This window comes from Ambystoma mexicanum, chromosome 11, assembly GCF_040938575.1.
Source record: "Ambystoma mexicanum isolate Mex_15411 chromosome 11, UKY_AmexF1_1, whole genome shotgun sequence".
Classification (NCBI taxonomy): Eukaryota; Metazoa; Chordata; class Amphibia; order Caudata; family Ambystomatidae; genus Ambystoma; species Ambystoma mexicanum.
In genome coordinates this window covers 831,714,236-831,727,088 of record NC_090934.1, presented here as the reverse complement: position 1 = coordinate 831,727,088, position 12,853 = coordinate 831,714,236, and the positions used below count along the sequence as shown (strand labels likewise).

At 45.6% G+C, this 12,853-nt stretch overlaps 1 protein-coding gene across 1 annotated transcript in view; it reads right to left on the bottom strand.

Annotated features, from left to right (window-relative positions):
• Positions 1-12,853, bottom strand: part of OTOG (otogelin) — a 1,239,067-nt gene that overhangs the window by 234,733 nt on the left and 991,481 nt on the right. The window contains exon 46 of the mRNA XM_069625375.1: positions 1,113-1,153. Within this exon, the coding sequence (XP_069481476.1) occupies positions 1,113-1,153 (41 nt within the window). The remainder of the gene's footprint in view (positions 1-1,112; positions 1,154-12,853) is intronic.

Sequence of the window (12,853 nt, the reverse complement as noted above, 5' to 3'; positions counted from 1 at the left end):
TTTCTGTTGGGTGTAGCAATGAATCCAAGAAAAAGGGACGGTTCCCTAACATCTTTAAAATATCAATGAACATACACTAGTTGCTTGGTTTTCTAAAAGCTCCTAGCCTAAAATGTTGTAGTGGCCTATACTTAGTAGTCAATTCTTGTTTGTAGATATTCTTCATCATGGCTACTAGAAAATCATATACCGAAAAGAACAATTGAAATTCAACTGCTCCATTTCCTGAAAATGGCCATGGTCCCAGTACACTGAACAGCGGTCCAGACTGAGGACGGGTTTATGACCATTTTCAGGACACAGAACAGTTATGTACAAATGCACATGGAGCAAAGCCACTTCTTGACTAACCTTGGACCCTTAGCTGATTGAACTGCTTCAGTGCCTTATCAAAACGAAGACAGAAACAACACATTGGAGGCTTAGAATTTGTGTAATGGGTATTTTGTTGTACTATAGTTGAATTTCTATTGTTCAATTAAGTATATGATTTTCTAAGACCCCTGACGAAGAGCATAGCTCAAAACATGTATAGACTCATTTGTTATTTGATATCCATGAACTCAAAGAACAATAAACCACATTTGATAACTCTAATAATGGAACTGACTTTGAATCGGTAACAAAAATTGGACACTAAGTAGAGGTCACTACAACATATTAGGGTAGGCACTTTTAGAAAACCAAGCAACCAGTGTATTTTCAGCTAGAAAGATATGATTATACAATGACGAAAACACTACTTAGAGAAAATGCAGGGCTTAAAGCGAGAGCCCTGTATCTATACCATGAATCTGAGGCTCAAAGTCATTTCATAGCAGCGGGATGCATAAGTATAGCCCTTTTAACAATATGCATCTATTTCTGGCAACAACACTACTGCTATGCCTGTTTCATATATATTTCCCACAAACCAATCAACAGATTCCCCTAACTTGTTTAACTTTGTAAAGTATTAACACTCCACTTGTATTACAAATCAACCATGACTGCATTTTATATACAGAAGATGGACCACTTAACAGTACATTGGGGACACATCCAGTTTATCTTTGCGAAAAAGCAAAACAACTCCACCCCAGGTGAATAGAAATTATTTTAAAATTACATACCAGCTGGCATTCAGGTTTTGGAATTTGATCACAGTCACATTCTAAAAGACAGAAAACTCGTTTTTTAGTATTTAAAAAAACAGTGTGCTTAACAACAATCAGACAACTAAATAATGTATAATCTGATAAAATGATAGGAGATGTGATATTCTCAAACACACACAACGGATTGACTATAATGTAAAGGAATTAAAGAATACTGTCGAACAATATAGTTAGATTAGTATTCCTGCAATGATATGTTTCAATAAACATGGAGACACAAGGGAATACAAGAAAGAAGTAAAATGTATGACAACAAACTGCAATTCTAGCTTTCAAAATAATATCTCATCCTTACAGGAACATTTTTACAGAAACATGCTCATCAACAATTTCAAACAAAGAAAGTGTTGCATGTAATATGTGGGGGAGAGATGCAGGCAACATTGAGCGTATTCATCTCCATTATTAACATTACATTTCACATACTCAGAGGTGCATGCAAAAATAGGAAAGTGTTCATTTATGAAGGATGAGCACTTTCTTCAAAAGCACCATATTCTGATAAAGTGATAATGGGCCCCATTACGAGGTTGCCGGTCTGGTAACAACGGTACCGGTAAGCTTGCCGTTACTGTTGTTACCGGGCCGGCAAACTCCGGGTTGTACTCACGGGTGCCTTTCATTCCGCCAGGTCTGGCCTGGCGGAATGGAAGGCACCCGCAAGCACAGCCAGCCTGTAGCGCCGGCACCGTTATGAACGGTGCTGCTGCTACAGGCATCCCCATTCCCATTCAGCCCTATGGGGCTGAAATGGCAATGGGGATATACTGACACCGGCACCCGCGAAATGGCAATTACCGGGTCCGGCGGGGCTGGAATACCCTGGTAATTGCCCATTCGCGGGTGCCGGATTTTCATGCCGGTATGGAGGTAGCCTTGCCGGTAAAACCAGCAAGGCTACCTCCAACCTCGTAATTAGGCCCTATGTGGCGGTCTGGCATCAAAGTCACTACTTTTGTATGTGTATGATTCAGGGCTTGGTGACAGCCTTAGCAACCACGGGAAATACAAGGCAGGCACTGTGAGGGGATTCTCCTTTCAAAAGCACTAAGGCATCTCATAAAGAGGAGTTAAAATACAGCACCTTTGAGGTGACATTAAACGCTGAAGCACACTTTTCCATTTATTTTTATTTATTTATTTTTGCATTTATAAAGCACACGAAACCATCGGTCATCAAGGCGCTGTTACAAACATGTTACTCACAGTGCTTATCGTTTGATAGGAAACATCCACAGCACAGGACTGGAATAGTCAATTCAATTGAGATGCAGGTAAATTTATACACAGCACAAGGATGACATGGTCAATTAAAGTGAGTAGCAGGCATAAATTAAACAGAGCACAAGGCTGGAAAAGTCAATTCAGGTGAATTACAGGCATACGTTATACAACACCCAGGCTGGAATATTCAAATTCAGGTGAGTTGCAGGCATACGTTATACACAGCACCAGGCTGGAGTAGTAGTAGTAGTGGTTACAAAGGTTTTACTTCAGTTTGGCATTCAATAATTATATCTCTTGCTTAGGGTTCATTTTCCCTCCATTTATAGTTCTAGAGTTGTTCGTCTTGCTTTAATTGCATGGTTCACTGCTCAGGGACCTTTGAAAATGTGTTTCTTGCCACAAAAGACTACTCTGATACAAAGCATTCCTCCTTCTTTGATAATTGACAAACATAGTTGTTTGATTCACTTTAATTGAATAGTATGATGTTCAGAGATCTTGCCACACGTGACCACTCTGATACAAAATATTCAGGTCAAGAAATGCTCAAGTTCACACACACGTGCACTGGGTTGCTCAATACCTAGAAACTCACGGTCGCTTTGAAAGTATGCACTGCAGCATGGATCACACAGTCTTCTTCCTTCAGTGTCGGGGCTCCAGTTCCTGCACTTCAGACACTCCTTGGGTGGTCCTCCACCACAAGGGAATGAGCATGTGGAGCAGAAAGAGAATGGGCAGCCTTCCAGCATGGCTCCCTTCACCGGTCCCAGTCTGCTCTACGGAGTCCCAGCTTCCATGCCACGCCATAGGGTTCTCTGCTGCATGCACTGGCCTCCTCATCCTTCTCCTGTCATTTCCTTTTGCCACTGGGTTTGGCTCCATTTATACACCTGCAGCCCTTTAACAGGTTGCAGGTGTGGACAATCAATCAGGCTTGCCTGACCACCACTACGAGGATATGCCGGACCTTTACTGCTCTTAACAGGCATCTTCCTTGTTCTAGTACTAGAGTGGTAAAATAGCCTAGTCTTCATTGCTCTTAGTTGCCTCTTCTTTGTCCGTGTACTGTCAAAGTGTCATTGGTGGGGAAATAAGGGGAACAGGCGCACAATAGCCCATAACGGATGGGGAAAGATTTGGTTGGTTGTTAGTAGGAAATTGGGGATACCATGTCTCACCAAAGGACACCCCACTTTTTCAAACCTTCCTTCTAGGTGTTCGATGTTTGCCTTTTCTCCTGATGTTATTTTTATCAGAGGGAATGGGATAACAACATCCCACAAAAGCTTCTGGTATTGGTGTTTCATCATGGATTGGAAATGGAAAATACTGAGTCTCCCCTCAGGAGATTTCCTTCTCTCTCCCCAATAGCCCTCTACCCATGTGATCCACCCTCACCTCTCCACCCCCAGGGTCAGGATTCAAAAGGGATGGTCTTTCCCCGGGCACCTGTGTAGAGGATCCAAGATGTGAGGACGCCCTCAGGTTTCTCACACTTACCCAACCGGTCAATGAGATCATCAGTACAAGGTATCGGGTACACATCAAAGGCAGAGATGGCATTGATTTTTCTGAAGTTGATACAGAATCTGCAGCTTCCATCGGGTCTTGCCACCAACATGATGGGGGAAGACCATGGGCTAGTAGATGGCTCATTTATGTTAGCGTCAAGCATCTGCTTGACATCCTGGTGATGGTTGTTTTTCTGGCCTCAGGTAGTCTATACAGTTTTAAATGTATCACTTTGCCTTCAGGAGTGCGGATATGGTGGTAGATACCCTTTGCTCTGCCTGGTTCCTCTCTGAATGCATCAGCAAATTGGAGCATTAGGTCATATAGATCTTGTTTCTGGTTATTACTAAGTTCAGGTTGAATAAGTACCTTGCTATCAGAGTCTTCATCCAATAAACAAGACAGAATGGTGGTAGTAGACTCTGTAGGGTTTTCCTTCCATTCCTTTAAAAGGTTAATATGATATGCCTGGGTCTTTAATCGGCAGTCAGGTTGGGAAATATTGTAGTAACAGGGTCCTGTATGTTCTAGCACCTCATATGGTCCTTGCCACTTTGATATTAATTCATTATCAGAGGTTGACAACAACACTAGTACCTTTTGGCCTACTGAAAACGATCTTCAGGTAACCTTTCTATCATAGGAGTTGTTCTGCTGTTTTCTGCCTTGGCCATATGAGTTTGAACTAAAGACATGACTACCTTCATGTGTTCTTTAAGCCGGTTTGTAGTTTGGAAGAGTGGAATTGGGACTTCCTCCCTTTTTTCCCAGGTCTCTCTCAACATATCGAGGATGTCTCGAGGTTCCCGTCAATAAAGTCATTTGAATGGGGAGAATCTAGTAGAAGAATGGGGGATCTTCCTAACAGCAAATAAAGCCTAAGGTATCGTTTGATCCCAATTTCTGCCGTCCTGTTCAATTAATTTCCGTAACATGGTCTTCAAGGTCTTATTAAACATTTCTACAAGGCCATCTGCTTGTGAGTTATATACTGAGGTTCCTAAGGTGGTCATGTATAACGGTTGTTTCACTTCCCCCATGAATTTGCTCATGAATGTAGAACCATGATCCATCAAGATGTCTTTGGGAAACCATACTCGTGAAAAAGGAGAGTTTCAGGATCTGCTGGGTGGTGTTAGCTCTAGGGGGAAAGTTTCTGGATATCAGATTGCATAATCTACTATTACAAGTATATACACTTTATTGAGTTTTGTTTACATACTGTTATGCATCAGTCGGGTGTAACATATACGTTGTATAGCACCTCAGAGCACATTTTAGGGTCTTTTTTCGCTTGCAATGTATACATTATCGTGTGTGGATTACAGGGATACATTCCATGGGTGGGGGGGGGGACACCAGCATGATGATTCATGCCCTCAGTGAGACAGAGTGGACGTTGGGCCTCTGCCAGTGTCCGTGAGTTTCAGTGTCTTTTTCTTCACCCCCTGGGACACCCCGGGTCAAAAACTGCTAAAGGGGAGAACATTGTTTGTACCAGTGTGTTCCAGGCATCAATCCTCACACTGCTTTCATGCATTCCTATTTGTAGTGCTGTATGCCACACGGCTGACTCGGCAAGCGACCACCATCCCAAATCGGCCCACCATGCTTCTATCTTCGGACCAGTGTTCAATTGCCAGGTCATCGCAATCCTGCGCTTTGCCAGGATGCACATTAAATCTTTCATCTTGTCTAAGTGTATCAACTGCCTATTGCCTCTTGGTAGAAGTCCCAGCAAGCAGAACTCTGCCAGCCTCCTCCCGGGATTTCTCAATTACCGGGCATGACCAGAACATGAGTAGCATGTTAGCATTTGCAGTGGCACATCTTGAACATGTCTATTTTATCTTGCCACCCATTTTGGATAACCTTTTCGGGTTTTGGTATGCTGTATGTGTTACGTATAATTGTGTTAGTTGGAATCTGGCGTTTCTGGAGACTTGTTTTATATACTGTAGGGACCTTCCCCATTCCCTGTCGGTTAGCACTTTTCCCAGTTTATCTTCCCATTAACTGCATGCAGGCAATTCCGTGATGTTGTGATTTTGCAGGAGCAGCTCATACAGTCTGGACACTGTGTGTCCACCTTCCGCTATATTGTACCATGTGTCAAGTACTTCATTCATTCCCTTTCCGGTTTTGATACCCAGCCACCTCGTATTTATGGTCCATATCATGCTCATGTATAACATAAATTGGCCTTTGTGTATACATGGTCTTTTATTTACCTCTGGAACTCAATCAACTGTCCTACATGACATAAATCGCTGATTTGGGCAATTCCTTTTACTCCCCAATGCCTGCAGAATGCTCATAGCGTTCCTTGTTGGTTGCCAATGAGTCCCACCAGGGGGAGATACTTTGAGTAAGGATCCAGGGTTTTTAGGATCTTCCATACTCTGGTCCATAAAGCAAGGCCCAGTGTGATGAGTAGGGGGGTCTCTGATGCAGGGTAATTCCCATCCATAATATCTCTTTTAGGTAGCAGTGGCGCGGCATTGGTTGTAAGAGTAGAGTGTCTTGGGAGGGCTCATCTCCTAGACAATTTGCTACAAAATGTATTTGGCCTGCTAAGTAATATAACTCGAAGTGCAGTGGTTTTATCCCACCCTGGTTGTAATCTTTCTGTAGCGTGCCTAGAGTGATTTTGTTCCTGCACCCTCCCCCAAGGAATTCTCCAATGTCCTTGCTCATTTGTTGGAAAAATGTTTTAGGTATATTATAAGGTATGTTGATGAAATGGTACAATAAGTGGGGGAGCACTATCATTTTCAGTAATGCTTCCCTACCTGGCATTCTGGGGGACAACGTATTCCAGAAGGTCATGGAAGTTGTGAACTCCTTGAGCGCCACTAGTGTGTTGTTTTGGTGCAATGCTGTTGGATCGTGGTGTATGTTAATTCCTAGGTAGCGAAAGGAGTTCTCTTCCGGTTGGTTAACGTAAAGGAGCCTGTTGTCTGTGTACAGGGAAATCAAGTGAGTAGTGTTATCTATTCTTATCCCTGCATCAGCATATTCCTTCCTGAGGAAGACTGCCAACAGCTCTAGTGCTAGTATATATAGCATTGGTGACAATTTAAAGCCCTGCTTTGTGCCCCTGTGGATCTCCATTCGGCCGAGACCTGCCTGCCTGTGTTAACCCTGGCCTTGGGTGCCATGTAGATCAACATGATTCTTGTTAGAAATCTTGGACCTATCCCAAAATGTGCCAAGGTCTGTAACAGCCAGTCCCAGTGGACCGAGTCCAAAGCTTTCAATGCATCCAGGGAGGCTACCGTACTTTCTTCAAACGTATGGTTAGTTTGGTCAATGATGTGGTGGAGTCTCTCAGATTCCACGTTGTATTGCGAGCTGGGACATATCCCGCTTGTTCTGTGTGCACTAAGGTTTTTATGACCTGTTTTAGTCTGTTGGCAAGGGCTGCCGTCAGAATCTTGCTATCTTGTTTGATCATAGAAAGGGGCCTGTATGACCCACAATCAAGTGGCTGCTTGCCTGGCATCAGGACCGGTATGATTAATGATTCTCGCATGGTGTCAGGTAGCATTCCGTATTCATATGCTCCTTCGCAGACTTCCAGGAGTTTGGGTGCTATTATCGCTTTATATTTTTTATAAAACTTCCCCGGGAGTCCATCGGGGCCCAGGGTTTTGGCCATTGGGAGGCCTACTTGGCCAAAACCCTGGGCCCCGATGGACTCCCGGGGAAGTTTTATAAAAAATATAAAGCGATAATAGCACCCAAACTCCTGGAAGTCTGCGAAGGAGCATATGAATGCGGAATGCTACCTGACACCATGCGAGAATCATTAATCATACCGGTCCTGATGCCAGGCAAGCAGCCACTTGATTGTGGGTCATACAGGCCCCTTTCTATGATCAAACAAGATAGCAAGATAGCAAAATCCGTCTTGATTTCTTATCGCGTTAATTGCGTCTCTTTGTGCGTCTCGCTGAGTCAGCCGGGCTAGCAGCCTGCCGGGATTGTCGCCCTCGGCGTGCCGTTTTTGTGTGTATTTTGTGTAGTCCCATTTCCCTATTTTCTCCCATATATTAATGTATTTCAGTCTCATTGATATCAACTCCTCTGGTTCTACCCCAATTAGTCCTGCTGCCCTCTTTCCCTCATCATGTCCTTCCTGAGGACCCCACCTTCCTGATCGCTGCACTCCACACTACCACTTTGAATGCCTCCCACAGAGTGCCTGTCCTGTCTATGCTCTCTGTGTTAACCTGAAAGTATTCCTCTATAACGGCTGACATATGACTATGAAATTCCTCTTCTAGCAGGGCTTCCGCGCGCAGTCACCATGTTGGTATGCGAGGTCTCGTGGCAGTGTGCACCCATGTCGCCATTAGTGGGGCGTGATCTGAGAGGGCCCTTGCCTTAAACCCTATTTCTGCAAATTCACCTCGGGTCTTTGTTCCAGTGAACGCGTAGTACATACATGTGTCTACCGTGTGGGGCAGAAAAGTGGGAGTAGCTGCGGGTCTCGCCGTGCTTTTCCCTCCAAACATCTGCTAGACTGAGGTGGCCTGGGAAGGTTTTTAAGGTTTTCACTGGTGGGGCTGGCTTCCTGAATTTGGCATCTGATCTATCTAATATTGGGATGAGTGTGCAATTAAAATCCCCTCCCCAGATTTATGCCGCTCCTCTGTACAGTGATATTTGGGGACCTAATGTTCTAAAGAACCCATTAGCATCTTGGTTGGGGGCATATGTGTTTATCAGGCACACTTCCCTATTCTCCAGTGAGCCGTGCACTATCACCAGCCGTCCTTCTCTGCCCTTGTTGACCACTAGGAGCTGGAAGGGGATGTTGGCCGCCACCCATGTCAACACTCCTCTGGCATAGGTAGAATAAGTTGAGCCATATACTTTGCCTCCCCAGTTTCTTGCAATCATGGACTGCTTGTCGCTTGTCAAGTGTGTTTCTTGTAATAACGCGACTTTCACTTTCATTCGGTTTAGCCATGCGTACACTCTTAGTATAATGATTTAATCCCCTTACGTTCCATGTGACTATGTTCGTGCCTTCAGAACGTGTCACTGCAATAAACATGAGGGCCTGCGTCTTCCCATCGTCCCACTAGTTTCTTCATTTTTGCGGTCTGTTTTCCTTCCCTCTGCGGCCTCTTGGGTGTGTGTCTGTCCCATCTTGTATCCCTGAAAATAGGGTTTGCCCTCACCTCCCTTGCAATTGGGTAGTGAGGCTTTGGATATGACAATCCCACCCCCTGATCCTCATCAGGATCCTCCTTTTTCTCATCTTGTTTACTTCCAGCTAGCAGGTTCACCTATTTCTGCTCACTGTTGTGCATGGATCCACTCGTCTCAACTTCAACTTTCCACAAACAAACTACAACTTTAAACCAACACCCAGCCACCCTTCCCTCACTCAGGCTTAGCTGCCTTTCCCTGGCCTTTTCTCAGGGAGAGGCGTGTGACAGTGCAGTGCCTTCTAACTAGCATCTAAACTTTGGCGTCTTTGGGGTGCTCATTGCAGCAACAGTCAGGCAGTTGGTTCTTTGTTCAGGAGATTCCTTTCTTGCCTCCGGCCACTTGAACATATCGGTCTTCCGTGTCCTTGTCAAAAGTGAGGATTCACTTTATCATTTGGAGCTCCATGGCAAATGTTGACGCTGTTTGTCATCCGAGTGCATTGTCGTTGCTGTGTCTGGCTGCTAGTTGGGGTATTCCCTGCTCATCCAACCAGGAGTGGGCTTCCGTGGTAGTCTCAAAAAAGTATGATCTGCCATTGAGTAGCACTTTTAATTTAGCGGGGTATAGTACCATATATTGCAGGTTCGCTTTCCTGAGGCACTCTTTTGTTGGGCCAAATATTGCTATGCGCTTCTGCACCAGTGCCATGTAGTCGGGGTAGATTGCGAGCCTCGAGGAGTTTCTTATGATTGTGCCACCTTCTCTTGAAAAAGTGAGGACCTTTTCCTGATCTTTAAAGTTCATTATTTTGGCTATCATAGGCCTTGGGGGACGCCAGGCGGGGGTCTTTTGGCTAAGGATTTGTGGGCTTTCTCTACTGTGAAACCTTGTGACAATGTGCCGGAGTCGACTTTGTGTAGCAACAAGTTTTCAATGTAGTTAGTGGGGTCTCTGCCCTCCTCTGCTTCTGGTAGTCCCGGTATGTGGATGTTGTTTCTTCAGGCTCTGCCCTCTGCATCCTTGGCTCTGTGTTCTAGGGTTTGTATTCTCCCGAGTATATTTGTGATTTGGGTTTGGGTGCTGGTGATATTAGTGACGTTCTCTTGTACTTTCTGTTCTGCGGTGCCCATCCTGTCTGCCAGTGCCCTTACATCTTGGCGTAGTAAGCCCACATCAACAATCACTGAATCCATTTTGTGCTCAAGTGCAGACCTTAGTGCTGCAATTGCCTCCAGCATAGGGCCCTCTTCTTGGTGCTGTGTCTCAGGCCGCACTGCATTAGTGTCTGTGGAGGGATGTGGGTTATTACAAGCATATGCTTCCGTGATAGTCTGTTTGCCTTTGCTGCTGCGCTGCCGGTCGGCATTTCGGCAGTGTCTGTGGTGGCCCGTGCTGTGATGTTGTCAGTTGCTGTTTTGAAGTGGGCAGGGTGCAGACTGTGCTTAGGGCCACCAGGGTTGTCTGCCTCCCAGTCCGGTGTGTTATGCAGGTGCCTTAGGCTGGCCCAGGTCCTGGTGTGACCAAATGCCCCGTTGTCTTTTGGGGTCACTGAGGCGTGGGCTGCGTGGCAATCCGAGAAGGAGTGATGCAATATGCTGTCTCTGCACAGCCTGGGCAATAAGGCAGTGCCCCTTGGTGGTCTCTGCCGCTGTAGTCCAGCCAGACACCTGTGACCCTACCCAGGGGGGTCCAAGCAGCACCCGCACTCTTCTGAAAGTACCTTCATCATTGGTTGGCATCTAGTGTGCGGGGTGTCTCGACCAGCAATGCGCATCCGCGGTGCGCACCAATCCCCCCTTGATTCTCTGGTGCAGTTTCATTCCAGCCCGTTATGAGGTTTGAGGGCTATGCAGCCGAGGCAGTGGCTGCGCTTCAGTCGAGGGACCCTGTTGGGCTTAGATCGTGCCGGTGCCGAACAGACTGCACCACGGTCGTGGCCTGCAGGCGCCACACTGTTTGGATCTGCATGCCTGCTGCAGCGCTATCCCCTTCACCTGCCTGCTCCTCGCTCAGAGCTACTTCAACTTCATTCAGTCGACATCCTGCGGGGCTCCCAGGCTGCAGCGCAGCTCACTTTCTTCTCCTCGTGCTAATCGGTTGTTCCGCCGCCATCTTGGTCACTCGATTGCATCGATGCAAGCTCTGTGCTTTCTTCATGTGCCCAGACTACGCATCGGAACGCTGCGGCTTTGGGTCCAGGTGCTCAGTTGTTCTTCCATTGTGATGTTTTGCAAGCACCAGTTAAAAAGGACCGCTTTCAGGATTTAATCAGTAGGTCCAGCGGGAGGTTTCGGTTCTGCTGCCTCACTGCATGGCTGCTGCCCACTCCCCCTACAGTTATATACTTGTTCCCTAATTGTGATGTTTCCAGGGGGCCTACAATGTCCATGCCATTTCTCAAAAATGAGCCTTCAACGATTGGAAGTGGCTGTAAGGGGATTGGTGGTGGTAGTTGGGGACCAGTCTTTTGGTAGATTGCACAGGACTGAACAACGGTTTTAATGTTGGCATGAATTCTGGGCTAGTAAAATTTGTTAAGGATTTGTGCCTGAGTTTTTGTCTGTCCTAGATGACCTCCCGTTAGATGGGAATGAGCTAATTCCAGGACGACTTGCTTATGACTTTTAGGGATGACTAACTGGGTTTTTACTATGCCATTCTGAAGTAGTGTCTGCCAGGTACATTAATCCATGCCTTAAAAAGAAAAAAGGTCCTCCTCTCTCACGGCCCTCTTGTTCAGGTACAATTTTCAAGAAGGCTTCAGTCTACAGTGGGTCATTCCTTTGCACAAAGGCTAGGTCAGAGGAAGAGTTTTTGTTTCTTCTTCCCTCACCCTTCTGGGTTCGGGTTTCAGAGGAGTGTCAGGTGTATCATCTGCCTTTCTCCCAGGCCGCTTCCTTTAGACTAGGGAACACTGCTCTCTTGAGCACCCCTTGTACAATTTTATCCCCCTGACGGATCTGGAAGGTGTCCTTTCCATAATTCTGTAATACCACTTTGATGTCACCCCTGAAATCTGGATCTATAACCCCTGCTAGCACATCAGTTCCAAACCTCCTTGCTAACCCTGACTTGGGAGCCAATCTAATGTAGGTATTTTGGGATGGAATCTGAATCAGATCAGTGAGTATTAGACTCCTTTCACGTGGGGTAATGATTTCTTCCCTACTGCTGCAGATATCAAACCCACTAGCGCCTTATGTGGCTACTGAGCACTCTGATGCTTTGGGACTTAGGTTCCCAAATGTTAGGGTTCCCCAACTTGTATCGGTTGAGCCGCATTCCACCCCTGACACCATTTGTGAAGGCACACGAAGCAGACAAAGACAACAGATTCAAGTTTGTTCTACACATTTTTATTAAATAAAAAAGCAGGATGGAATAAGCCCTAACTTACCCTATGCTAAGTTTGGATTTCCCTGCCTAAAGGAAACTAAGGATAGTCTGTGTCAGGATAACCAAAGCAAATGTCTGTCTGTCTGCAAAACCTTTACATGCCCTCACATCTAACTGTATACAATTTGTAGGGATGTCAGCATCAAAATAAGTAGTGTTCAAACAAAGGTTCAGAGCTTCTTCCAGCTCCGGACTTGTAACCAGCATTCCCTTCCCTAAGAGGTCAAATCTTTCAGCTTTCCAAAACAACACAATTCCTTGGGACACTTCCCAGCTCTTATGATATGGCTACACTTTACCAAATCACTTATGTAGTTCAGTTCCTTGGCCTCAAATCATATATAAGTTCTTTGCAATTCAAACACAATTCTTTGTCGGTGCTTTCAGTGGCT